Below are 27,075 nucleotides of genomic sequence, written 5' to 3'. Positions count from 1 at the left end.
CCCAACAGTGTCACCAACAAAGCACCCCCACACCATCACACCTCCACCTCCATGCTTCACGGAGGGAACCAGGCATGTGGAGTCCATCCGTTCACCTTTTCTGCGTCGCACGGTGGTTGGAACCAAAGATCTCAAATTTGGACCCATCAGACCAAAGCACAGATTTCCACTGGTCTAATGTCCATTCCTTGTGTTCTTTAGCCCAAACAAGTCTCTTCTGCTTGTTGCCTGTCCTTAGCAGTGGTTTCCTAGCAGCTATTTTACCATGAAGGCCTGCTGCACAAAGTCTCCTCTTAACAGTTATTGTAGAGATGCGTCTGCTGCTAGAACTCTGTGTGGCATTGACCTCCTCTCTAAACTGAGCTGCTGTTAACCTGTGATTTCTGAGGCTGGTGACTTGGATAAACTTATCCTCAGAAGCAGAGGTGACTCTTGGTCTTCCTTTCCTGGGGCGGTCCTCATGTGAGCCAGTTTCTTTGTAGCGCTTGATGGTTTTTGCCACTGCACTTGAGGACACTTTCAAAGTTTTCCCAATTTTTCGGACTGACCTTCATTTCTTAAAGTAATAATGGCCACTTGTTTTTCTTTACTTAGCTGCTTTTTTCTTGCCATAATACAAATTCTAACAGTCTATTCAGTAGGACTATCAGCTGTGTATCCACCAGACTTCTGCACAACACAACTGATGGTCCCAACCCCATTTATAAAGGCAAGAAATCCCACTTATTAAACACGACAGGGCACACCTATGAATTGAAAACCATTCCCGGTGACTACCTCTTGAAGCTCATCAAGAGAATGCAGAGAGTGTGCAAAGCCGTCATCAAAGCAAAAGGTGGCTACTTTGAAGAACCTAGAATATAAGACATATTTTCAGTTGTTTCACACTTTTTTGTTAAGTATATAATTCCACATGTGTTAATTCATAGTTTTGATGCCTTCAGTGTGAATGTACAATTTTCATAGTCATGAAAATACAGAAAAATCTTTAAATGCGAAGGTGTGTCCAAACCTTTGGTCTGTACTGTACACCTCAGATTCCATCAGATAGAATATATGTATATACCTTCAATACGGTCGCTACGAAATCCACAATAACCCAAGAACGATTATTAGCTACCACAACCAGTGATGTTTTTTCTTTGTTTTTTAATGTTCAGGCTGACTGGACGCCTGGTAGATTGCATATGTCATCTAGACACAGTATACGGAACAAAAGGACCAGAACTATTACATTTTATATTTACAGTATTTTACGGCGTATAAGACGACTGGGCGTATAAGACAACCCCCCAACTTTTCCAGTTAAAATATAAAATAATCTTAAAAGTCGGGGGTCTTCTTATATGCCATGTGTCGTCTTATAGGGCCTGTGAATAATGTGCCTTTTGGGGGGGAGTGGTCCCGATGATGAAGAGAGGGGGCGTCTCACAGGAAACTGTGAGTGGAGTATCCCCCTATTACCTCATTGTAGCAGCGTGGGGTCTCTGTGCTGGGGAGCAGCGGCGGCGGCTGCTCCTCTTTGTGCCGCGTGGGTGCTGTGCTGTGGGGCTGCTCCTCTTCGTGCAGCGTCGGGCCTCTGTGCTGTGGGGCGCCGCCGCCGCATCTTAGTGCAGAGTCGGGGCTCCTCCGGCATCTCCTCAAAGCCCGGAGGCCCCGGCAGTTCCATTGCTGCGATGCGGTGGCCTCCGGGAAAATGGCCGCTGGGGGCGGCGCATGCTCAGATTCAGATCTCGGGAGACGAGATCTGAATCTGACCATGCGCCATCCCCAGCGGCCATTTTCCCGGAGGCCACCGCATCGCAGCAATGGAGCTGCCGGGGCCTCCGGGCTTTGAGTAGATGCCGGAGGAGCCCCAACTCTGCACTAAGATCCGCCGCCGCCCCACAGCACAGAGGCCCGACGCTGCATGAAGAGGAGCCGCCCCACAGCACAGCACCCACACGGCACAAAGAGGAGCAGCCGCCGCTCCCCAGCACAGAGACCCCACACTGCTACAATGAGGTAATAGGGGGATACTCCACTCACACTTTTCTGTGAGACGCCCCCTCTCTTCGTCATCGGGACCACTCCCCCCACCCACCATATACACATAGGTCTGCACCCGGCGTATAAGACGACCCCCGACTTTTAAGAAGTTTTTCAGGGGTTAAAAAGTCGTCTTATACGCCGGAAAATACGGTAATCCAAATGATAGGCAGTGTTTAAAAAAAAAAAAAAAAAAAAATGTACAAAAGATTTTATGAAGGGGTCAAAACAATACAGCATATACAATTATAGAAAATAAAAAGGGATTGACAATAGACTTACTAGACCGATCACAGAGATGATTCAGCTAGCGCACAGAAGCAATCCGATTTAAAACATCTGGTTAATGGGATCAAGCCTACACTGATGTGTCTTCCTTAGCATTGAACACAGATCATAATTTGTCTTGACCTTTTTATCAGTATCTGCGTTACACTCCACCCCCCCCACCTCACTCCCATGGTGACCACACTTGGGCCAGTTGTGGGTTGTCCTTGGCCCTTCAGGATTCTATGAAATGTCCAGCTAGCAATTAACTTCACTCCTGATGATTGCAGAACTTCGAGATTGCCACCATATTTTTAATTGGGATTTTACCTTTCCCATGAGACGGCACATGACGTGCCTGTTGTCATTTATCTGCCCACTATGTTTCATGGCTTACAGGCAGGGGTTACAGTTATGAATAAACGTGCATATTCGTCGACCCCCAATTAGCCCTGAAGCTGGAAATATATGTCCCTTCACTATGTGATTTATGCAAGCTCCAACATTCATACTTTTCTACTGGTTACCAGGCGTCTGGCAAAGATGTTTGGATGAAAGGAATGTGCACCTGTGAAGAACAATAGCTGTCTCTAAAGGATGTAAGATACTCTCTTCTATCCTCTTAAGAGGCTGTTCTTTTCTTAATAATTTGTCCAATCTGTAACTTTGTCCATGCACAATAGACATCCTCATTAAGTCACCTGTTCATTGCCGGGGTCCTTCACTTTCAAAAGGTGCTGCCTGCATGTTAATTAGGATGTTTCCCTTCTCTTTCACGTCTCCAATCTACACAACGCAGTCTTACACATTCCCTATATGTAAAACTGTGTAATTCACATAAAGGCAGCTTAGATTGCCAGCTCTTGTCTCGTGCTGCAATTTTGTATGACAGAGGAGGGGAGAAGGGTAAATACCTTCTTTCTAGTGTGGCTTACAGATATATATTTATATTTTCTATGACAGGGGAGGACATCTGAGGGGCACCTAGATTTTGCCCAACCACTCTGCCACCCACCATAATCAAAAATTTACACACTGTATGTTTTCAACAGATGGATCCAGTTACAAAAATGCTCCAGACAGTTGTCCCAGCACCCTGTATTCCCAGAATTGTCCAGAGGGAAATCGCAGTGTCCCACAGGAACAAGAAGACGACGGTGCTGAGGTCTCACCAAATATTAGAAAATCATAACTGATTGGTCATTAGACCATTGATTTTTGTTTGTTATAACGATTATGATTTTTTATTTTGCCTGACTAGAGTGAAGATCTTCTTGATATCAAAGTTGAAGTTATAGATGAAGAGGAGGAGGATATGAATATGATGGCTGCCCATCAGCAACGTAAGTGGAGGGCATTTTTATTAAAGTTAGAGATTACCTGTTTTTTTTTGTTTTTTTTGTGTTTGTTTTTTTGTTTACTTGTCAAAATATACACAGTAAGCAAAGACCAACAAAAAACTGAGTGACATTATATTTCAAAGTATCAGATCATATTAAATAATAATATCGTCACTGCTAATAGGACTGGTAAATGGCCAATCATCAATTATGAAAGCGAACAACCAAACAAACAGAAGATGATGAAAAAATATTCAACTTTTATTAAACACAATTTAAAAGTACAAAAGTGGAGTAGTGGATGAGACCACAGTGCATATAAACAACAAAACCGGGATGGGTGAACCGCGGCTATAAATAACAATATATTACAAATACATCTGTGCAAAACTGCACATAAATAGATTCACAGTATATGGATCATTCTGTTACCCCCGTATGTAGCGAATGTAATCAGTATTTCTGCCGATGGTCATGGCTAGGATAAGAATAAGGGCACAACAATTGAAAAATCATGAAACATACCAAATTAGAAAAGTTCCAGACGCCCGTAGCAGCTAACAGGGGGTGCAGAAAGGAGCCAGCTGTCACCACATCACCCCGACGCGCGTTTCGGCGCACAGCCTTCGTCAGGGCGCGTGGTGACAATGGAATGTGTGCAACTTAAAAAGAAGGCCCGGACCAATGGCCGATAACCGGAAGTGATGTAATGTTTACATAGTATCGGACTGTATTGGTAATACCGCACAGTTAACATAATAGTAATAATGATGACGCTCAATGTAGGAGCTGCAATAATAGCTCATACCGGCGGTATCCAAACAGTGAATAATAAGCGAGGCGAACTGTTCCGATGGCGGCGCATGCGCGATCGAAACCCAAACCCCGCCCGCCGGCATCCTCGTCAGGGGGAGGCGGAGCCGCCGCGCGACAAGCAAAGCAAGAGCCGCATCACCTGGGAGACGCAGAGAGCCGAGGGACGCGGTGGGTCGAGCGCGCATGCGCACACGGACAGCCGGCAGATCAATGTACCAGTAACAATCACATCTATACCTAGAATCACGTGAAATGTAACAAAATAATATACAAATAAATATCTTAAATTTTAAGCACGCAAATACTAGGTACAAATAGGAAGCCAAAAAAGTACATATATGATGTTATGCAAGAACAGTTTTATAAATATAAACAATGAGAGATTTTTCAGCATAATGGTCCTATGAATGAGACCGGACGATAATTCGAACATCAAATAGAGAAACGGGACCTCAAACTAAAAATAAAACAATACACAAGAATTAGAAACATAGATACACACAAAGATAAAAATACAATTCAAACAGTTGCTATAGCACAGATGAAAACACCGACAATGCAGCAGAACGACATCATAAAAATGGAACGAAACTGATTTGTTCATTGAGTCCCTTTGAATGTGGCGTATTTAACATCCATATCCAGCTGGACTCAAGCTGGGCAAGACGTTGAGATACTCTGCCACCATTAATGTTAGTCTCTAAACTAACTGGCATCTGCTCTTGTAATAACTGAACCTACCATTCCTACCCTCTACCTACTGCCCAAAATTCATAAGAATAGTGCCACCCCACCCGGACGTCCCATTGTCTCTGGAGGGGGGAACTTCTTGGAACATGTCGGTCGGTGAATTGATTCTATCTTGCAACCAATCGTAGAGAGCCTTCCATCATTCCTGAAAGATACAGGTGCCTTCCTCAAATTGATTGATGGTATCCAGATTGACCCTGGGGCCGTCATGGTTGTGGCGGATGTTGAATCCCTTTACACCAGTATTAGGCACCCTGACGGCCTCAGGGCCATCAAATACTATCTAACCATGTCTAATTTTCAGGTTTCTTTTCAAAATTTTGTATTAGAGTTACTTGAGTTTTCCTTGACCCATAATTTTTTCACTTTTAAGGGGTCCTTCTTCCTGCAGCTCCAGGGATCAGCCATGGGAGCGGCCTTTGCTCCGTCCTATGCTAATCTGTTCCTGGGGCTGTGGGAGAGGGACCTCCCCCTGTCAGATCCTGTCTCGTCTATGGACCGCGTCCTTCTATGGACGCGGTACATAGACGATATTTTCATGATCTGGCAGGGCCCCATTGATTCTTTACAGGAATTTATGAGTTTCCTTAATAATAATTTAATCAATGTACGTATTACTTACCATCATGATATTCTATGTGTCGAATTTCTGGACGTATTAATTAAGCGTGACATCACCAACACATTACAAACTGATATCTTTAGAAAACGTACCTCTACTAATTCGCTTCTGCATGCCTCCTCTGCCCACCCGAGACACGTTGTCCAATCCGTACCCACAGGACAGTTCCTTCGTCTTCGGAGGATCTGCTCTGATATTGGGGATTTTGAAAAACAAGCAGATGATTTGAAAAATAGATTCTACCAAAGGGGGTATAGTCATCGTATGGTAAAAAAGGCGTATAATCGGGCTAGACATTGTTCTAGGCATGATCTGATCTATAAATCAAATAATAAATTACCAGATGGGAAGGTTAGATTTGTTACAGATTACCATAATCGCTTTCCAGCTGTTCGAGATGCCCTTACTAAATCCTGGCCAATTTCTTTATCGCCTCTCATTGGGGGACACAGGAACCATGGGTGTATGCTGCTGCCACTAGGAGGCTGACACTATGCAAATAAAAAAGTTAGCTCCTCCTCTGCAGTGTACACCCCACCGACTGGCATTATACTCTCCAGTTTAGCTTAGTGTCAGTAGGAGGTGGACACGGGTCTTCCTTTAGACCCCTTTCTACCTCGATGTGCGTTGTTTTTCTTTCAGGTTTCCGGAAGGGATACAGGGTGATCAGTCACACCTGTAGTCCCACATTATGGACTATGAGTACGGCGTGTACTGCCACCGCGTATCCTCATAGATCCCTTTCCAGGACCAAGAGCCTAGCACACAAGCGTGCTTAGAAGTCCGGTCCTGGCTCCGTCCCCCACCCACTCGCCCACCAGAGCCTGTCGCTTGCGGTGACGAGGACGTCCATCAGCTTCCTGGATGTCTCACCCCCTTTTAAGGTTAGTATCGGCGTGGGAGTTTTGAGGTGAGTATCCCAGATATTTCAAGGGGGAGGTCTTACTAGGGGCTCCCAGATACCTGGTCGTCGCTTGCACAGATGCCGCAGCACGACCCAGGTTTACAGATTTATTGCATACAGGCGCATTTCTTCTCTCCCACTAAGCCTGCCTTTTATCGGACGCGGGGTCCCTACAGGCTGCCGCGCCGTTTCCTTTCCTGTGTCTTCCAGCGCTGTTACAGTCATCGCAGAGTGCAACGCGCTTCTCCCAGCGGCGCACTGCCGCGGCTTTCATGGGGCACACCAGCGCTGCAGCCCTGACAGGCCGGCGCACCGCTTCTCTCTGCGGCGCTCTTCAGCGGCACAGCTGGTACGCTGCTGCGCCGCCTGTGTCCCTGGCGGCGCTCCATTCCGGCGCATTATTCCGGCGCCGCAGCTCCTTTCTTCGGCGCCGGCTCCTAATTTAGGCTTCGGCTGGGGCCTACTTCCGTTTTCGCGCTCTTCCACTTCCGCTTCTGCGGGCGGGCTTTTTCCCGCCCAACATACTGTCCTGCCCTCCGGCGCCCCTGTGTCTGACTCCGCCCACCCCTTCTTCCAGTGACAACGGCTGTCACCACCGCTTTTCAGGAGCAGGAGCTCACGCAGCGCGCCCTGCACTTTCCCAGCGCACTCTTTTGTGGGCACAGCACACGTTCTGCGCAGACTATAGCACCTCAGCGCAGGAGTTATACCTTTTTTCATCGGGGACCACCGCAAACATCTCCCAGGACCGGGTCCGTGAGTAGCTGCACTGCAGACTGACACCCCCCTCTGCCCCACTGTCCCCTAATCCTCTGGCATTTTCTTCAGGGACCTCTCAAAATGTCTAACTCTAAAGGGGGCCGCTCTCGTTTTCCCACTTCTTCCTCTTCTACCTTTGTCAAGTACATTGCATGTTCGTCCTGTAACAGCAAACTTCCCTCAGGTCAGTCCTCTCCGCTCTGTCAAGTTTGCAGCAACCCGATTGTTCCCACCGCCCAGGATCCCCCGGCCGACCCGCCCGAGAGTGATACCCCCATCCCAGGCTGGGCCTCCTCTCTGTCTCAATCCATGGCCGATTTAACACGGGTGTCTCAAACCCTGGTGTCTGTACTGGATCGGTTACCCCTGCAGTGGCCAGCGGGTCGCAGGAACCGCCGCCCGAGCCCTCCTTGATAAGCCACAAAAGGTCCAGACAGGAACGTCGTTCTGAGTCCTCTTCTCGCTCCATCTCGCCACACGGCCCTCCCCTGCGGTCGGTGTCCCCCCGATCCTCCTCCCCTGAGTCAGGCGAGGCATTCTCTGATGCGCCCTCGGAGGATATTTCGGAGCTGGATTCTAACCAAATCGCCACCATGAGATATGGTCCAGAATCTCATTGGGGCAATAAACCAAACCTGTGGCATCAAGGATCCCTCTACGGAACCCGCAGATCAGGCGGTTTCGTTTAGACGGGCCAAACCACCTTCCAAGTTTTTTGCTTCTCATCCTGAATTCGTGGAAATCTTGTCCAGAGAGAGAGAGAACCCGACCAGACATTTTCAGAGGGGAAAACGCCTGGGTGTGTTATATCCTTTTTCTCCAGAACTTACCGCCAATTGGACAGTCTCTCCCTCGGTGGATCCCCCTGTTTCCAGGCTGTCCACCAACACGGTGCTTCCACTGTCCGGCGGAGCATCTCTGAAGGATTCTAACGACAGAGTTATAGAATCCTTTGCGAAGTCAGCCTTTGAAGCGGCTGCAGCGGCTCTATGCCCAGCTTTTGCTTCCACTTGGGTCTCAAAATCCATTTCCAAATGGGCCAAAGATCTCCGTCGAGGTATCCTGGACGGGGCACCTCACGCGCAACTAGCGGAGCTTGCCAACCAGATTTCCCACGCTGGTGAATACCTGGTCTCTGCCTCCCCGGATGTCGCGTCTTGTGCGACTCAGGCTTCCAGCAATGCTGTTGCCATCCTTCGGACCGTTTGGCTCAAGGCCTGGCAGGCGGACTTATCTTCCAAAAAGTTCCTTACCAGTCTGCCTTTCCAGGGCTCTCGCCTCTTTGGTTCCCAGCTGGACCAAATCATTAAGGACGCCACTGGGGGTACAAGTTTTCTCCCCCAGGCTAAGCCTCGTCGCCCTCCTCCTAGACGGCAGTTTCGATCTTTTCGGCCTTTTCGTCGCTTCGCGGCGTCAAACTCCTTCTCCCAGCAGCAACAGAGGCCACAGGCACGTCAAGAGGAGAAGGCGGTGTTCTTTAGGCCCACTCTGTCCTGGCGTCCTCGCTACTCCCAGGGTAGATCCTCCAGGCCCAGGACTGGAAGATCCACCTCTGCATGACTCTCAGCAAGACTACAGCCCAACTCCCAGGTTGGGCGGCCGTCTTCTCTTTTTCAGGGACGTCTGGCTTTCCGCAGTAGAGGACGCATGGGTCAGGGAAGTTGTATCCTCGGGTTACAAGATAGAGTTCGTTTCACGACCCCGGGATCGTTTCTTCGAATCCCGTCCTCCAAAAGATCCCGCTCTAGTTCCGGGCTTCTTCGCAGCCATCGCTTCCCTCCTCAAAGCCGGGGTTATCGTTCCCGTCCCAGAAAAAGAACGGTTCACGGGTTTCTACTCAAACCTTTTTGTGGTACCGAAGAAAGACGGCAAGGTTCGCCCCATTCTGGACCTCAAATTGCTGAACAGGAGAGTTCGTCTGAGACACTAAAGGATGGAATCCCTTTGTTCAGTAATTGCTTCCATGGAGGCCCAGGAATTTCTGTGTTCAATAGACATCCAGGACGCCTACCTCCATGTCCCGATATTTCCCGGACATCACCGTTTCCTGCGCTTTGCAGTGCTCCGGGAACATTTTCAGTTCGTCGCCCTGCCGTTCGGCCTCGCAACCACTCCAAGGGTGTTCACGAAGATCATGGCAGCGCTCATGGCCATCTTGAGAGTCAGAGGCCTGGTCCTATTTCCATACCTCGACGACATCCTCATCTCAACGCTCCGTCCTTTTCTCAGGCTCACGAAAGCCTGTCCATTGTTCTCGACACCTTAGTCCGTTTCGGGTGGCTGGTCAACCGGAAGAAGTCCTGCCTTATTCCATCTCAGCGCATCATCTTTCTGGGCATGCTCTTCGACACTCGTCAGACCAGAGTCTTCCTTCCCAAGGACAAGAGAGCCACTCTTTGTTGGGATATACGCTTGCTCCAGGGTCCTCGGCCTCCCTCCCTCCGATCGGCCATGAGGGTTCTGGGGAGGATGGTAGCAACATTGGAAGCGATTCCCTTCGCCCAATTTCACTCGCGACCCCTTCAGCAAGCCATTCTGTCTCAATGGGACAGGTCTGTCTTCTCCCTGGATCGGCCGATCCGTCTCTCTTCTCTGGTCAAACGGTCTCTCAACTGGTGGCTGGCGTCGCCTCTCGTCTTCCAGGGCAGGTCCTTCCTTCCAGTTCACTGGCAGGTGGTGACGACGGACGCCAGCCTGCTCGGCTGGGGTGCGGTTTTTCGCCACCTGACGGTCCAGGGCCGTTGGTCGTCGCAGGAGTCATCTCTGCCAATCAATATCCTCGAAATTCGGGCCATCTTTCTGTCCCTCCGCCACTGGGAAAGGATTCTCAGGGGCCTGCCAGTCCGGATCCAGACGGACAACGCCACGGCCGTGGCATATGTCAACCATCAGGGGGGGGACCCGGAGCTCCTTGGCCCTTGCCGAGGTATCCAAGATCCTCCTTTGGGCAGAGGCAACAGTTCCGGTGATATCCGCGGTGCATATCCCCGGCGTGGACAACTGGGCCGCCGACTTCCTCAGCCGCGAGGGCCTCGCGGCAGGGGAATGGTCCCTGCATCCAGAGGTCTTCCATCAGATTTGTCTTCGATGGGGGACTCCGGACGTGGATCTCACGGCGTCTCGAATCAACAGGAAGGTTCCGCAGTTCGTCTCCAGGTCTCGCGATCCTCTCGCAGTGGGCGTCGACGCTCTGGCCATCCCTTGGTCACAGTTCGTGCTGCCCTACCTGTTCCCTCCCCTTCCATTACTTCCCAAACTGTTGAAGAAGATCAAAGCGGAAGGGGTGCCGGTCATCCTGATCGCCCCGGATTGGCCCAGGAGAGCTTGGTTCGCAGAGCTCCTCAACCTTCTCGCGGACGCTCCCTGGCGCCTTCCAGACAGGTCCGATCTGCCACCCGAATTCTCGGTCGCACAGTTTAACGGCGTGGCTGTTGAGACCGCGGTTCTAAGAGCTTCCGGCCTTTCAGACCGGGTGATTCACACCATGATTCAGGCTCGGAAGCCTTCGTCTTCCAGGATCTACTACCAGACCTGGAAGGCTTACTTCCGTTGGTGCGAGTCCAACCGCGTTCCATCTATGACCTATTCCCTGCCTTCTATTTTGGCCTTCCTTCAGGCAGGACTGGATTCGGGCCTGGCTCTTGGCTCCCTGAAGGGCCAGGTTTCTGCGCTTTCCATCCTCTTTCAGAAGACTTTAGCTTCTCGGCCACAGGTTAAGACCTTCCTTCAAGGAGTAGCCCACGCTGTCCCGCCATACAGGGCCCCTGTGGATGCATGGGATTTAAACCTGGTACTGGACGTTCTGAGGGTTTCTCCCTTTGAGCCTCTCAGGGAGGTTCCCCTGTCAGTTCTATCTTGGAAGGTGGCTTTTCTTGTGGCCATCACTTCTATCCGCCGCGTTTCCGAGCTGGCGGCCCTGTCTTGCCATCCTCCGTTCCTGGTCATCCACCAGGACAAGGTGGTCCTCTGGCCTCCGCCTTCTTTTCTTCCTAAGGTGGTTTCCTTTTTCCACCTCAACGAGGACATCGTTCTTCCTTCTTTTTGTCCAGCTCCGACTCATCCTCTGGAGCGATCGTTGAACAAGCTGGACCTCGTCAGGGCAGTGAAGATCTATCTGGATAGAACCTCCACTTTCCGGAAGACGGATTCCTTTTTCGTCATTCCTGATGGCTCGCGCGGAGGCCAACCGGCTTCTAAGGCGACTATTGCTCGCTGGATCAGAATGGCAATCTTGGAGGCTTACCGGGTCAAGAACAAAGTGCCCCCTACTGGGATTAAGGCTCACTCTACCCGGGCAGTCGGCGCCTCCTGGGCGGTGCGCCACAGGGCTTCCGCCCTACAGCTTTTGCAAAGCGGCAACTTGGTCTTCCATCCACACGTTCGCCAAATTTTACAAGGTCCATACCTACGCTTCAGCGGACGCCAGCCTAGGCAGAAGGATCTTGCAGGCGGCAGTGGTGAGTCCTCTGACCTGATGGAAGTCTGTTTTCCCGCCCTAGGGACTGCTTTGGGACGTCCCATGGTTCCTGTGTCCCCCAATGAGAGGCGATAAAGAAAACAGGATTTTTGGTTGCTTACCGTAAAATCTGTTTCTTGGAGCCTCCATTGGGGGACACAGCTCCCTCCCAATGTTTCTGTTATGTTATATGACTGTTCTCACGTTTACAGTTTTCAAGTTTGTGGTTATGGTTTTTCAACCTTGTTCATTATCTCCTACTGCTTTCTCACTAACTGAAGAGTATAATGCCAGTCGGTGGGGTGTACACTGCAGAGGAGGAGCTAACTTTTTTATTTGCATAGTGTCAGCCTCCTAGTGGCAGCAGCATACACCCATGGTTCCTGTGTCGCCCAATGGAGGCTCCAAGAAACAGATTTTACGGTAAGCAACTAAAAATCCTGTTTTTGCTAACTGATCCTATTCTCTCTCAATATCTGCCTAATAGGCCCGCCATCACCACAAGGAGGTCTAAAAACTTACGTGATCTTCTAGTGCATAGTCACTATGTTGGTAACATTAAAACCACCTTTTTGGATCAGTATTCGAAGAAATTAGGTTGCACCCCTTGTGGACATTGCGTGGCCTGCCGTAATGTCGAGAAATGTAATTCCTTCTTTAATTCTGATAAATCAAGTAATTTTGACATCAGGAAATCTATTAACTGTACCACACGGAACGTTATCTATTTTGCCACCTGCCCCTGTGGTCTTATATATATCGGATTGACCACACGCCCCTTTAAAATTCTCATTAGGGAATATGTCTTGGGTATAACAGCTGCGGCTGGGACTACGGACCCATCCGCCTTAAAAACGATTCCCAGACATTTTTGGCGTTGTCACAACTGTGACGCCACCCTCTTGAAGATTAGGGGTATTGATACTTTAGAGACTAACGTTCGTGGTGGCAGAGTATCTCAACGTCTTGCCCAGCTTGAGTCCCGCTGGATATGGATGTTAAATACGCCACATTCAAAGGGACTCAATGAACAAATCAGTTTCGTTCCATTTTTATGATGTCGTTCTGCTGCATTGTCGGTGTTTTCATCTGTGCTATAGCAACTGTTTGAATTGTATTTTTATCTTTGTGTGTATCTGTTTCTAATTCTTGTGTATTGTTTTATTTTTAGTTTGAGGTCCCATTTCTCTATTAGATGTTCGAATTATCGTCCGGTCTCTTCCATAGGACCATTATGCTGAAAAATCTCTCATTGTTTATATTTATAAAACTGTTCTTGCATAACATCATATATGTACTTTTTTGGCTTCCTATTTGTACCTAGTATTTGCGTGCTTAAAATTTAAGATATTTATTTGTATATTATTTTGTTACATTTCACGTGATTCTAGGTATAGATGTGATTGTTACTGGTACATTGATCTGCCGGCTGTCCGTGTGCGCATGCGCGCTCGACCCACCGCGTCCCTCGGCTCTCTGCGTCTCCCAGGTGATGCGGCTCTTGCTGTGCTTGTCGCGCGGCGGCTCCACCTCCCCCTGACGTGGATGCCGGCGGGCGGGGTTTGGGTTTCGATCGCGCATGTGCCGCCATCGGAACAGTTCGCCTCGCTTATTATTCACTGTTTGGATACCGCCGGTATGAGCTATTATTGCAGCTCCTACATTGAGCGTCATCATTATTACTATTATGTTAACTGTGCGGTATTACCAATACAGTCCGATACTATGTAAACATTACATCACTTCCGGTTATCGGCCATTGGTCCGGGCCTTCTTTTTAAGTTGCACACATTCCATTGTCACCACGCGCCCTGACGAAGGCTGTGCGCCGAAATGCGAGTCGGGGTGATGTGGTGACAGCTGGCTCCTTTCTGCACCCCCTGTTAGCTGCTACGGGCGTCTGGAACTTTTCTAATTTGGTATGTTTCATGATTTTTCAATTGTTGTGCCCTTATCCTTATCCTAGCCATGACCATCGGCAGAAATACTGATTACATTCGCTACATACGGGGGTAACAGAATGATCCATATACTGTGAATCTATTTATGTGCAGTTTTGCACAGATGTATTTGTAATATATTGTTATTTATAGCCGCGGTTCACCCATCCCGGTTTTGTTGTTTATATGCACTGTGGTCTCATCCACTACTCCACTTTTGTACTTTTAAATTGTGTTTAATAAAAGTTGAATATTTTTTCATCATATCTGGGCCTTTAAATCATCTGTTTGTTTGGTTGTTCGAAAACATACACAGTGCATGCTTTCTTTGCATTCGATCGTTTTACATGTCAAGACATAATCAAAATTAAATAAAACCATCTGGCCCTGAGAGTCTTAAAATGAGGCAAATACAACCTCAGATGAATAACAAAGCATGACAAGCTACAGTGTTACATAAATTTTAACAAAAACTACGGTAAAATGCAGAAGCGGTTTGTGAAATATTAAGTACACTCCATGAATCAATAGATGGTTGAATTATGCTTGGCAGCAATAACTTGAAGTAACCCTTTTCTTTCCAGTATTGCTTAAAGGGGTTTTCCCACAAACAAAGTACATTTTGATCAATAGATGTTAGAATAATAAGTACCACAATTGGATGTGTTTAAAAAAAAAAAAAAGTTTCTGTGCTGAAATGATTTTTTTTCTCCTTCGCCACATTGGGGGACACAGGACCACGGGTGTTATGCTGCTGTCACTAGGAGGCTGACACTAAGTTGAGACAAAAAGTTAGCTCCTCCCCTGCAGTATACACCCTCATGCTGGCTTCCAGAGACCCAGTTCAAGCTTAGTGTCCGTAGGAGGCACACTGGATTTAAACCTTTTCTGGACGAAGGGGTGACGGATTCTTTCATGTTCCGATCTCCTCGAACCAACAACAGGCGAGCACGGGAGTTTTACCTCTCCGTATCTTCTCCTGCGACGTGGGATGCCACTGCCTGAGCTGACTTTTGGGGGCGACGGGCCCCTTCAAGGGCACCGATCTCCCCCCTGTTTTACAGACGAGCACTGGAGTGTCACCTCCAGTATCCTCTACAGCCAGGCCTTATTGCCGGACGTCTACCCTGCCCACCAGGTCTCACCCTCGGCTGTTCAGAGGCACCTTTCCCACTGTGGAGTCCGTGCAGCCCCCCACTGCATCACCACCGAAAAAGCAGATGATGGAAGGAGGCGGTCGGTTCCTCTCCACCCCTCTTTAAAGGGGATGGTGGATGGAGGCTTCCCTAACCCTGCACGGTATTTTTTTTTTTTTTTTTTTTTTTCCACCTGGAATCACTACATCAGGCTGGTACAGGAGATCTGACATTTTCAGGCCCCTCTTTCCCCCCCCCCTCACTCCATAGGGGTAAGTGCTGATAAGGTGTTGTGTTTTCCGGCGCTTTGGGAGGGCTCCATGGGGGTAAGGGCTCCGCGATGTCTTTCCGGCGGTCCACGGGTGCGTGCCAGCCGAAGCCGAAAATTTAGTCCCCGGCTTAAGTCCCGATAAGCCCCGCCCACGCTCGCGTCATTTTTGCGGCTCCGCCCCCGGTCCTGGCGCTTCTCGCTCCCTGCGAGACTACCCCACAAACTCTCGGCAGTCTTTCCCTCTGCACAGCGGTGCCTGCCTTTTCCACGCCACCTATCTGACTTGCAGGGCACAGGACCTGGGTAAGGAGACGACGCTTAGCGCTTCCCTGCAGCAGTTTCCCTTCAGCTTCCACTAGCAGCCTCTTTTCTCACTTTGGGGTACAACATGTCGCAGTCAAGGGGTAAAAAGACCACTAAGGTGCATACCACCTTTTTTACTGTGTGTACCACCTGCCAAGCTCCTCACCCTCGGCCTCAAAGTTCCCCTCTGCCCTGCCTGTGATACCCAATGTGCCCAGGAGCCCTCCGCCGCTACTGACCCCAGTGTATCTAGCCCCCCTCAGTGGGCCGCGTCACTGTCACAATCCATGGCTTCGTTGGCCAAAGCGATTGAATCCCTTCATGACCCCTCTGGGGAGCGGGGCACTCCTTTTCATGGGTTAAGAGATCCCGCTATATCGGGGGAAGAGTCGGCCAGCAGGGGCCGCTCTCACCGCAAGGAGGCACGGTCATCTAAAAAACGGATCCGCACTACCTCTCCTGAGCATTCACCACGTCATTCAGCCTCTGGTAGCTCCACTTCTCGCTCCCCCGCTCCAGGGACTCTTAGCGATCACGACTGAGTATGAGTCTGACGCATCCTTAGATCCGGATGCTCCGGAGTTTAGATCTACTGTTGACTCCCTCATCGAGGCAGTCAATCATGCGCTAAAAGTGGGCGATGACCCTAATTCTGCTCTGGACCATTCAGTCTCCTTTTCGATAACCAAGCGTTCCCATAAGGTGTTCGCCTCTCACCCAGATTTCCTGGATATAGTCCGGCGACACAGGGACCGTCCGGATAAGCGTTTTACGGGCAAAAAGGCCCTGGAGTCGAAGTATCCCTCTTCCACAGATCTTGTTAAAGATTGGACGGAATCTCCACTAGTAGATCCTCCGGTATCGCGCTTGGCTACCAAGACGCACTTATCCGTACCTGATGGTGCTTCAATTAAAAATCCCACAGAACGCCAGCTAGATTCCCTAGCTCGCTCAGTGTACGAGGCCTCAGGTTCCTCTCTATCTCCTTCCTTTGCGGTGGCTTGGGTCGCCAAAGCGATGATTTTCTGGGCTGATGCCTTGGCAAAATCCATTCAGGAACAGGATCTCCCGTCTGAGGAGGCGGACCTTGCCAAACAAATTGCCATGGCTGGAGATTGTGATGTACGCATCTTTAGACGCAGCGGACTGTGCGGCAACGGCGGCTTCAAACGCCATCACCATAAGGAGAGCTATTTGGCTTAGAGAGTGGCACGCATATTCTTCCTCAAAGAAGTCTCTGATGTCCCTTCCTTTTCAGAGCGGACGCCTCTGTGGAGAAAAATTAGACCAGCTTATTTCCGACGCTACAGGTGGGAAGAGCAAATTCCTCCCACAACACAGGCCAAAAACTGCTTTTCAGCGCCAACAATATTTTCGCTTTCGGCCCTTTTTGCAGCAGCCCATTCTGGTCCAACTCCGCAGCCTTGTCCAGATCAGAACGATCTCCACGCACAGACTGAGACTCCCGGCCTTCATACCAGCCGAATCCGTCATGGCGAGGAAAACCTAGACAACCCAGAACCAGAGGGTCCAGGCCTGCCAGATTCCCTTCACAATGACTCGGGGACTCTTCCAGTCGACACCTCCAAAGTAGGCGGACGTCTGCTTCTCTTTCAACAAGTCTGGCTTTCCGTCGTCCATGACGAATGGGTCAGAGATTTGGTGTCTTCTGGTTACAAATTAGAATTCTCCACCTCTCCTCCAGCAAGGTTTTTCCCCTCTCGTCTCCCAAGTTCGGGGGCTCAATCTCGCGCACTTCATCGCGTCATCAAATCCCTCCGCCAAAACGGGGTCATTGTTCCGGTCCCAGAACACCAGAGATTCAGAGGTTTTTACTCAAACCTCTTCATCGTTCCGAAAAAGGACGGAACGGTGCGCCCTATTTTGGACCTAAAGCTCCTAAACAAGTACGTAAAGGTTCGGCACTTCAGGATGGAGTCACTCCGGTCAGTCATCTCCTCAATGGAGACAGATGAATTCCTAGCATCAGTAGACATCAAAGATGCTTATCTCCATATCCCAATCTTCCCGCCACATCAAAAGTTCTTCGCTTCGCCATCCAAGAGGACCACTTTCAATTCACGGCCTTACCCTTCGGCCTTGCCACTGCACCCAGGGTATTCACAAAGGTCATGGCGGCGGTCATGGCCATTCTTCACTCCCGAGGAGTGGTCGTTTTGCCATACTTGGACGATCTCCTGATAAAGGGTCCGTCTTATCAGGCCTGCGAAGCAAGCGTCCGCATTACCTTGGATTCTCTTTCGTGCCTGGGCTGGTTAATCAACTTGGACAAGTCCTCTCCCATTCCTGCCCAATGGAACTCCTTCCTAGACATGATCCTGGACTCGTCAAAGGGGCTGGTCTTGCTAACTCGGTCCAAGGCCCAAGAGCTTCAGCAGGGAGTTCGGACGCTCTGTCATCCGCACCCGTGGTCCATTCGGTTTGCCATGAGGATCCTGGGGAAAATGGTGGCCGCAATAGAAGCGGTTCCTTTCGCTCAGCTCCATCTCCGCCCTTTACAACAGGCACTGCTGGACAATTGGGACAGGAGTCCCTTATCCCTCGATCGGCCATGTCCTCTGTCCCCACGGATCAGGCAAGCCCTCACATGGTGGACTCTAAGATCATCTCTCCTCCAGGGGAGGTCTTTTCTCCCGATCCGCTGGCTGGTGGTAACTACCGACGCCAGTCTCCTCGGTTGGGGAGCGGTGTTTCGCCACCACACTGCCCAGGGGATTTGGTCAATTCGGGAGTCGAGACTTCCCATAAACATTTTGGAGATTCGAGCGATCAGACTTGCTCTGAGACGCTTTCACTTCCTGCTTGCGGGTCACCCAGTTTGAATGCAATCGGACAACGGCACAGCGGTGGCATACATAAACAATCAGGGGGGTACCCGCAGCAGGGCGGCATTGCAGGAGGTCTCCCACATTCTCCGTTGGGCCGAGGCCAACCACTCCACCATTTCCACAGTGCACATTCCAGGCGTTGAGAACTGGGCGGTGGATTTTCTCAGCCATCAGGGCCTAGCCTCGGGGGAGTGGGAACTCCATCCAGAGGTTTTCCAGCAGATTTGCCTTCGCTGGGGGACTCCGGACGTGGATCTGATGGTGTCCAGAATGAACGCCAAAGTTCCCAACTTCATAGCACGTTCTTGGGATCCCCAGGCCATCGGGGTGGATGCACTGATATCCCCGTGGCATCAGTTCCAACTCCCGTACGTGTTTCCTCCGCTTCCCTTACTGCCGAAGGTGATCCGAAAAATCTAGACGGAGGGGTTCCGGTGATTCTTGTCGCCCCGGATTGGCCACGTCGCGCATGGTACGCGGAGCTCGTTCAACTCGTATCCGATATCCCCTGGCGGTTACCAGACCGTCCAGACCTGCTTCTCCAAGGGCCGATCTACCACCAGAGCTCATGGGCCCCACTTTTAACGGCATGGCTGTTGAAACCTGGATTCTATCTCAAGCTGGTTTCTCCCAGCAGGTCATTCCCACCATGATGAGCGCTCGTAAAGCGTCTTCCGATTGCATCTATCACCGCACCTGGAAAACCTTCTTCTCATGGTGCAGGCTCTGAGGTCGCCTTCCGCTTGTTTTCTCAATCCCTACCATTTTGGATTTTCTACAGTCCGGCCTGGATTCCGGCCTGGCGCTCAGTTCCCTCAAGGGTCAGATCTCAGCGTTATCTGTGTTGTTCCAACGTAAGATCGCTGCCAACTTGCAAGTCAGGACCTTCATTCAAGGGGTCTCCCACGTGGTACCCCCCTACAGAATGCCTTTAGAGACCTGGGATCTCAATTTGGTTCTGGGCGTGCTTCAGGAACCCCCGTTCGAACCTCTGCAGGATGTCCTGCTATCTGTCCTCTCCTAGAAGGTTGCCTTCCTCGTGGCGGTAACATCTATCAGACGGGTCTCGGAGTTGGCCACACTATCCTGCCAGGCGTCTTTTCTTTCCTTTCACCAGGACAAAGTAGTCCTACACCCATCTCCGGATTTTCTCCATAAGGTGGTTTCATCTTTTCACCTTAACGAAGATATCCTTCTTCCCTCCTTCTGCCCACAGCCAAAACACAGGGTCGAAAAAGCCCTGCACACCCTGGACGTGGTACGGGCCCTCAGGAGGTACGTTTCTAGGACTGCTCCCTTCCGCAGATCGGACTCCCTCTTTGTCCTCCCGGAGGGTCACAGAAAGGGTTCAGCCGCGTCTAAAGCCACAATAGCCAGATGGATCCGTTCTACAATTCAAGAGTCCTATCGGGTCAGGGGCAGGCCTATCCCGGCTGGGATTAGAGCACACTCCAGTCGGTCGATGGGTGCTTCCTGGGCCATCCGGCACCAGGCAACGGTGGAGCAGGTTTGCAAGGCCGCAACGTGGTCGAGCCTGCGTACTTTCACAAGACACTACAATGTCCACATTCAATCTTCTGCGGATGTGGCCCTTGGCAGACGTATTCTGCAAGCGGCCGTCGCGCATTTATAGTCAGTTGGTACACGGAGTTTTTTGGTTGTATTGTTTCCCACCCAGGGACTGCTTTGGGACGTCCCATGGTCCTGTGTCCCCCAATGTGGCGAAAGAGAAATAGGGATTTTTGTGTACTCACCGTAAAATCCTTTTCTCCGAGCCACTCATTGGGGACACAGCACCCACCCTGTTGGCCTTACGGCTCGTTACCTTTTTGCTTCTTGACTTTCTCTGACATGTTATACTCTAATGTTATGTAATATATTGTTTATTAATCTCCTACTGCTTTTGCACTGAACTGGGTCTCTGGAAGCCAGCATGAGGGTGTATACTGCAGGGGAGGAGCTAACTTTTTGTCTCAACTTAGTGTCAGCCTCCTAGTGACAGCAGCACAACACCCATGGTCCTGTGTCCCCCAATGAGTGGCTCGGAGAAAAGGATTTTACGGTGAGTACACAAAAATCCCTATATTTTATGAAATTTTGTCTAACCATGCATTTTGCATATGCCACTTCTGGACAGGGGAGGAAGGAAAATAGTATACAGGTATTAAAGCAGGGGATCACAAATGATTCTTTTCTTTTAGGTAAAATACTGTTTAAAAACGGATACCATATTTTTTGGATTTGTGAGGGAACATTGGGGTGCATCTTATAATCCGATGTGGTTTAGTGGGGTCACAGGATGGAGGGGCGCTGCAGGAGGCTGGCAGCGTCAGGATTGGGGCGATGCTGCCGGGCCCTTGGATCTCATAAGATATTGAAACTAGTGAGCAAAGTCCCCATCCCATATATTTCCCTGCAGTGGGCATTGGGAAGATGGCTGCGGTGGCACATGTGTAGATTGAGATCTTGGGAGACTAAATATTGTCTCTGAAAATCTCAATCTGCGCATGCGCTGCCTTCGGCGGCCATTTTCCTAATGCCCACTGCAGGGAAATCATTGGAAAAGGTGACTCCGCTCACCAGTGCCAAAATCTTATGGGGGCCCACAGCATCGCGCCACTCCTAAGGCTGCCTTCTAAACAGCGACTCTGCCTCCTGTGACCTCTTTCTCCACCACTGCCGTCATCCTTGTTGAAACAGCTATATGACGCACTACCGTTTTATTTAACCCCTTTACCCCCAAGGGTGGTTTGCACGTTATGGACAGGGCCAATTTTTACAATTCTGACCACTGTCCCTTTATGAGGTTATAACTCTGGAACGCTTCAACGGATCCCGGTGATTCTGACATTGTTTTCTCGTGACATATTGTACTTCATGATAGTGGTAAAATTTCTTTAATATTACCTGCGTTTATTTGTGAAAAAAACGGAAATTTTGCGAAAATTTTGAAAATTTCGCAATTTTCCAAATTTGAATTTTTATGCAATTATATCACAGAGATATGTCACGCTAAATACTTAATAAGTAACATTTCCCACATGTCTACTTTACATCAGCACAATTTTGGAACCAATATTTTTTTTTGTTAGGGAGTTATAAGGGTTAAAAGTTGACCAGCAATTTCTCATTTTTACAACACCATTTTTTTTTAGGGACCACATCTCATTTGAAGTAATTTTGAGGGGTCTATATGATAGAAAATACCCAAGTGTGACACCATTCTAAAAATTGCACCCCTCAAGGTGCTCAAAACCACATTCAAGAAGTTTATTAACCCTTCAGGTGTTTCACAGGAATTTTTGGAATGTTTTAAATAAAAATGAACATTTAACTTTTTTTCACAAAAAATTTACTTCAGCTCCAATTTGTTTTATTTTACTAAGGGTAAGAGAAGAAATTGGACCCCAAAAGCTGTTGTACAATTTTTCCTGAGTACGCTGATACCCCATATGTGGGAGTAAACCACTGTTTGGGCGCATGGGAGAGCTCGGAAGGGAAGGAGCGCCGTTTGACTTTTCAATGCAAAATTGACAGGAATTGAGATGGGACGCCATGTTGCGTTTGGAGAGCCACTGATGTGCCTATACAAGTGACACCATTTTGGAAAGTAGACCCCCTAAGGAACTTATCTAGATGTGTGGTGAGCACTTTGACCCACCAAGGGCTTCACAGAAGTTTATAATGCAGAGCCGTAAAAATAAAACAAAAATTTTTTCCCACAAAAATTATTTTTTAGCCCCCCGTTTTGTATTAATCCGAGGGTAACAGGAGAAATTGGACCCCCAAAGTTGTTGTCCAATTTGTCCTGAGTGCGCTGATACCTGATATATGGGGGGGAACCACCGTTTGAGCGCATGGCAGAGCTCGGAAGGGAAGGAGCATCATTTGGAATGCAGACAGATGGATTGGTCTGCAGGTGTCACATTGCGTTTGCAGATCCCCTAATGTACCTAAACAGTAGAAACCCCCCACAAGTGACACCATATTGGAAACTATACCCCCCAAGGAACTTATCTAGATGGGGGCTCAAAGTTCTCACAACACAAGTGTTTCACTACAGTTTATAATGCAGAGCCGTGAAAATAAAAAATCTTTTTTTTCCCCACAAAAATTATTTTTTAGCCCCCAGTTATGTATTTTCCCAAGGGTAACAGGAGAAATTGGACCCCAAAAGTTGTTTTCCAGTTTGTCCTGAGTACACTGATACCCCATATGTTGGTGTAAACCCCTGTGTGGGCACACGGGAGAGCTTGGAAGGGAAGGAGCACTGTTTTACTTTTTCAACGCAGAATTGGCTGGAATTTAGATCGGACGCCATGTCGCGTCTGGAGAGCCCCTGATGTGCCTAAACAGTGGAAACCCCCCAGTTATAACTGAAACCCTAATGCAAACACGCCCCTAACCCTAATCCCAACGGTAACCCTAACCACACTCTAACCCAGACACACCCCTAACCCTAATCCCAACCCTATTCCCAACCGTAAATGTAATCCTAACCCTAACTTTAGCCCCAACCCTAACCCTAGCCCTAACCCTAGCCCTAATGGGAAAATGGAAATAAATAAGTTTTTTTTAATTTTTCCCTAACTAAGGGGGTGATGAAGGGGGTTTAATTTACTTTTATAGTGGGTTTTTTAGCGGATTTTTATGATTGGCAGCCGTCACACACTGAAATACGCTTTTTATTGCAAAAAATATTTTTTGCGTTACCACATTTTGAGAGCTATAATTTTTCCATATTTGAGTCCGCAGAGTCATGTGAGGTCTTGTTTTTTGCGGGACGAGTTGACGTTTTTATTGGTAACATTTTCGAGCATGTGACATTTTTTGATCACTTTTTATTCCGATTTTTGTGAGGCAGAATTACCAAAAACCAGCTATTCATGAATTTCTTTTGGGGGAGGCATTTATACCGTTCCGCGTTTGGTAAAATTGATAAAGCAGTTTTATTCTTCGGGTCAGTACGATTACAGCGATACCTCATTTATATCAGTTTTTTATGTTTTGGCGCTTTTATACGATAAAAACTATTTTATAGAAAAAATAATTATTTTTGCATCGCTTTATTCTGAGGACTATGACTTTTTTATTTTTTCGCTGATGATGCTGTATGGCGGCTCGTTTTTTGCGGGACAAGATGACGTTTTCAGCGGTACCATGTTTATTTATATCCGTCTTTTTGATTGAGTGTTATTCCACTTTTTGTTCGGCGGTATGATAATAAAGCGTTGTTTTTTGCCTCGTTTTTTTTTTTTTTTTTTCTTACGGTGTTTACTTAAGGGGTTAACTAGTGGGACAGTTTTATAGGTCGGGTCGTTACGGACGCGGCAATACTAAATATGTGTACTTTTATTGTTTGTTTTTTTTATTTAGATAAAGAAATGTATTTATGGGAATATTTTTTTTTTTCTTTATTTAGGAATTTTTTTTTATTTTTTATTTTTATAGTTTTTTACACATATGGGAATTTTTTTAAAAACTTTTTTACTTTGTCCCAGGGGGGGACATCACAGATCGGTGATCTGACAGTGTGCACATCACTGTCAGATCACCGATCTGAATCACAGTGCTGCAGGCTTACCAAGCGCTTGCTCTGAGCAGGCACTCGGTAAGCCACTTCCCTCCCTGCAGGACCCGGATGCCGCGGCCATCTTGGATCCGGGACCTGCAGCGAGGAAGGAGGTAGGAGACCCTCGGAGCAACGCGATCACATCGCGTTGCTCCGGGGGTCTCAGGGAAGCCCGCAGGGAGCCCCCTCCCTGCGCGATGCTTCCCTATACCGCCGGCACACCGCGATCATGTTTGACCGCGGTGTGCCGGGGGTTATTGTGCTGGGGGCGGTCCGTGACCGCTCCTGGTACACAGCGCCGGATGTCAGCTGCGATAGGCAGCTGACACCCGGCTGCGATCGGCCGCGCTCACGGGGCCGATCGCGCTGGACGTACTATTCCGTCCTTGGGAAGTAGGGCCCACCCCACATGGACGGAATAGTACGTCCAATGACAGAAAGGGGTTAAACAAATAAATAAATCCCTGTGTTCCACCCCAAAATATGGGGTGCGTTTTATGGTCAAGTGCATTTTTTTTTACAGTCTGCAAAATAAGGTGTATAAATGTTTTTGTTTTTGTTTTTTTCTTTTTAACCTCACAAAAAAAAAATCAGCTGTGATCTCCTGCTGCCCTGTCTGTATACTCTTTTGCCTCCTTCCATGCCCAGGAGATTTAGTATGATCAGACACCGCCATAACACAGGACATAACAAGGGCACATTTTATAAGATATCTCGGCACAGGAACATTTCTTTTAACCCCTTCCCAACATGCGCCATATATACGGTGCTGCAAAAGCTGTGTTTTCACAAACCGCCATATATATACGGCACCATGATCACGTGAACTTTCGCTGAGCGCCACGCTATAAAATGTGGGTGTGAGCTTTATATGCGAGTTAACATCGTGCATAAACGCCCACGATCTGTGCTAGCACCGATTTGCGAGCGTTCAACCCCTCTTATGCCACTGTCAATACACTGTGTTTCCCAGCAATATGCGCTCCTGAAGGATGATGATGGAACTCGATATTCTGATTCAAGGATGATTTTTATTTCAAACTAAAATACAACCGGTTTCGACTTCTTGGAGTCTTCCTCAGGTATAATGTCATGTCAAGAAGTCGAAACCTGTTGTATTCCTTCAGGAGCACATATTGCTGGGAAAAACATTCACAAAGTGTTATCGCCTATGAAAGCACTGTTCAGTGCGCTCAGCAGTTCCCAGATCTTTGCAGCAAACTGAGTGGAAAGAGGAATGGAGTGATCCATGGATTGGATCTATACACAGTATATCAAGACACCAAAAAGGTGAGTGGATTCACACCAGACCTTTGGAAACTAACTACTGCACTCAGAAGTCTGAGCTTCCCATTTCTCTCCCTATAATCCCCTCTTGTTTAATACACTGTGTTCCAAATTATTATGCACAAAGGAGTTTAGGAATGATAAGGTTAGAATTTTTTTGTTTGTCATTTAAACTCGTTGATGGTGATGTGTCAGGGCTCTTTATATCACTGAAAGCAATTGCAGATACCTGTGCAAATTAGTTTGGCAGGTGTGTCCAAATAAAGGCAAGACTACTTAAGAAGGTTGTTCCACATTATTAAGCAGCCTACATTTTTTGCCAAAATGGGAAAGAAAAAGGATGTGTCGGCTGCTGAGAAGCAACAAATTGTGGAGTATTTAGGTCAAGGCATGACTACAATCAACATTGCCAAGCCACTTCATCGTGATCACCACAAAATCAAGAAGTATGTAGCCGATTCCCAGCACACACATGTGCGTACTGATAAGGAAAAATTGAGGACTCTTTCCAACAGGCAATTGCGTAAGGTTAAAAGTGCAGCTGTAAAAATGCCTCGTCATAGCAGCAGACAAGTTTTTGAAGCTGCTGGTGCCTCCAACGTCCCCAGAACAACAAGATGCAGGGTCCTTCAGAGGTTTGCAGCTGTGCGTAAGCCATCCTGTCGACCACCTCTATCCACTGCACACAAGCAGAAACGGCTCCAGTGGGCCAAACGATACATGAAGACTGACTTCCAAACTGTTTTGTTCACCGATGAGTGCCGTGCAACGCTCGATGGTCCAGATGGATGGAGTGGAGGATGGCTGGTTGATGGACACCCCATGAAAACACGGCTAAGGCGCCAACAAGGAGGAGGTGGAGTAATGTTTTGGGCTGGAATCATGGGGAGAGAGCTTGTCGGCCCCTTTATGATCCCTGAAGGGGTAAAGATGAACTCCATAATCTCTGTGGATTTTCTAAAACAACACTTCCTGCCATGGTTCAAGAGGAAGAACCGTGCTTTCCGCAGCAAGATCATTTTCATGCATGATAATGCACCGTCTCATGCTGCAAAAAACACATCTGCATCTCTGGCTGCTATGGGCATAAAAGAGGACAAACTTATGGTGTGGCCACCATCTTCCCCTGACCTCAACCCCATTGAGAACCTCTGGAGCATCATCAAAACGAGTGTCTATGATGGCTGGAGGCAGTTCACATCTAAGCAACAGCTCTGGGAGGCTATTCTGTCCACATGCAAAACAATTACAGCAGAAACCATCCAAAAACTGACAAATTCAATGGACGAGAGAGTTCAGAAGCTTCTTTCGAACAAGGGGTCCTATGTGCAAATGTAATCACCTAGAATTTTCACTTGAAAACTGTTTGATTTCATTTTGTAATAAGCTGATAATGCTTATAACTTCACAATTGACCACTGTTTTGGTCAAAGTGGAAAAAAAAAAAAAAAAAAAAAAGGTTGAAAACTCCGCTGTGCATAATAATTTGGAATATGCATTTTGAGTGTTTATTTTTTTTTTTTTAAAGATACTGTTTTCATAGGCAGTTTGTTCCAAAACATTGCAATTATACTAGAATAGTAGATGACTGGAAAATAACAATGACTGCAATTCAGATAGGTAATTTAGAGAAAATATGAGGAAATATTATTTGCATAATAATTTGGAACACAGTGTAGTGACAGCGACATAGCGGGGCATCGCATAGGGAGGGAGATCCCTCTGTGCTCCCATTGGCAGAGTTCAAGGTGATCTCATTATGCCGATGGTCACCA

The 27,075-nt window shown here is 48.2% G+C and overlaps 1 protein-coding gene across 4 annotated transcripts in view; it reads left to right on the top strand.

Moving 5' to 3' along the window:
- The window catches only part of LOC143765001 (uncharacterized), a 66,079-nt gene that overhangs the window by 28,262 nt on the left and 10,742 nt on the right, over window positions 1-27,075 (top strand). For all 4 annotated transcript variants that reach the window (XM_077251181.1, XM_077251185.1, XM_077251183.1 and 1 more), the window contains 2 exons: window positions 3,348-3,460; window positions 3,557-3,638. In XM_077251181.1, coding sequence (XP_077107296.1) covers window positions 3,348-3,460; window positions 3,557-3,638 — 195 coding nt within the window. The remainder of the gene's footprint in view (window positions 1-3,347; window positions 3,461-3,556; window positions 3,639-27,075) is intronic.

This window comes from Ranitomeya variabilis, chromosome 4 (genome assembly GCF_051348905.1).
Source record: "Ranitomeya variabilis isolate aRanVar5 chromosome 4, aRanVar5.hap1, whole genome shotgun sequence".
Lineage (NCBI taxonomy): Eukaryota > Metazoa > Chordata > Amphibia > Anura > Dendrobatidae > Ranitomeya > Ranitomeya variabilis.
The sequence above is the reverse complement of the archived record's forward strand: the minus strand, read 5'-3'. Positions and strand labels throughout refer to the sequence as shown.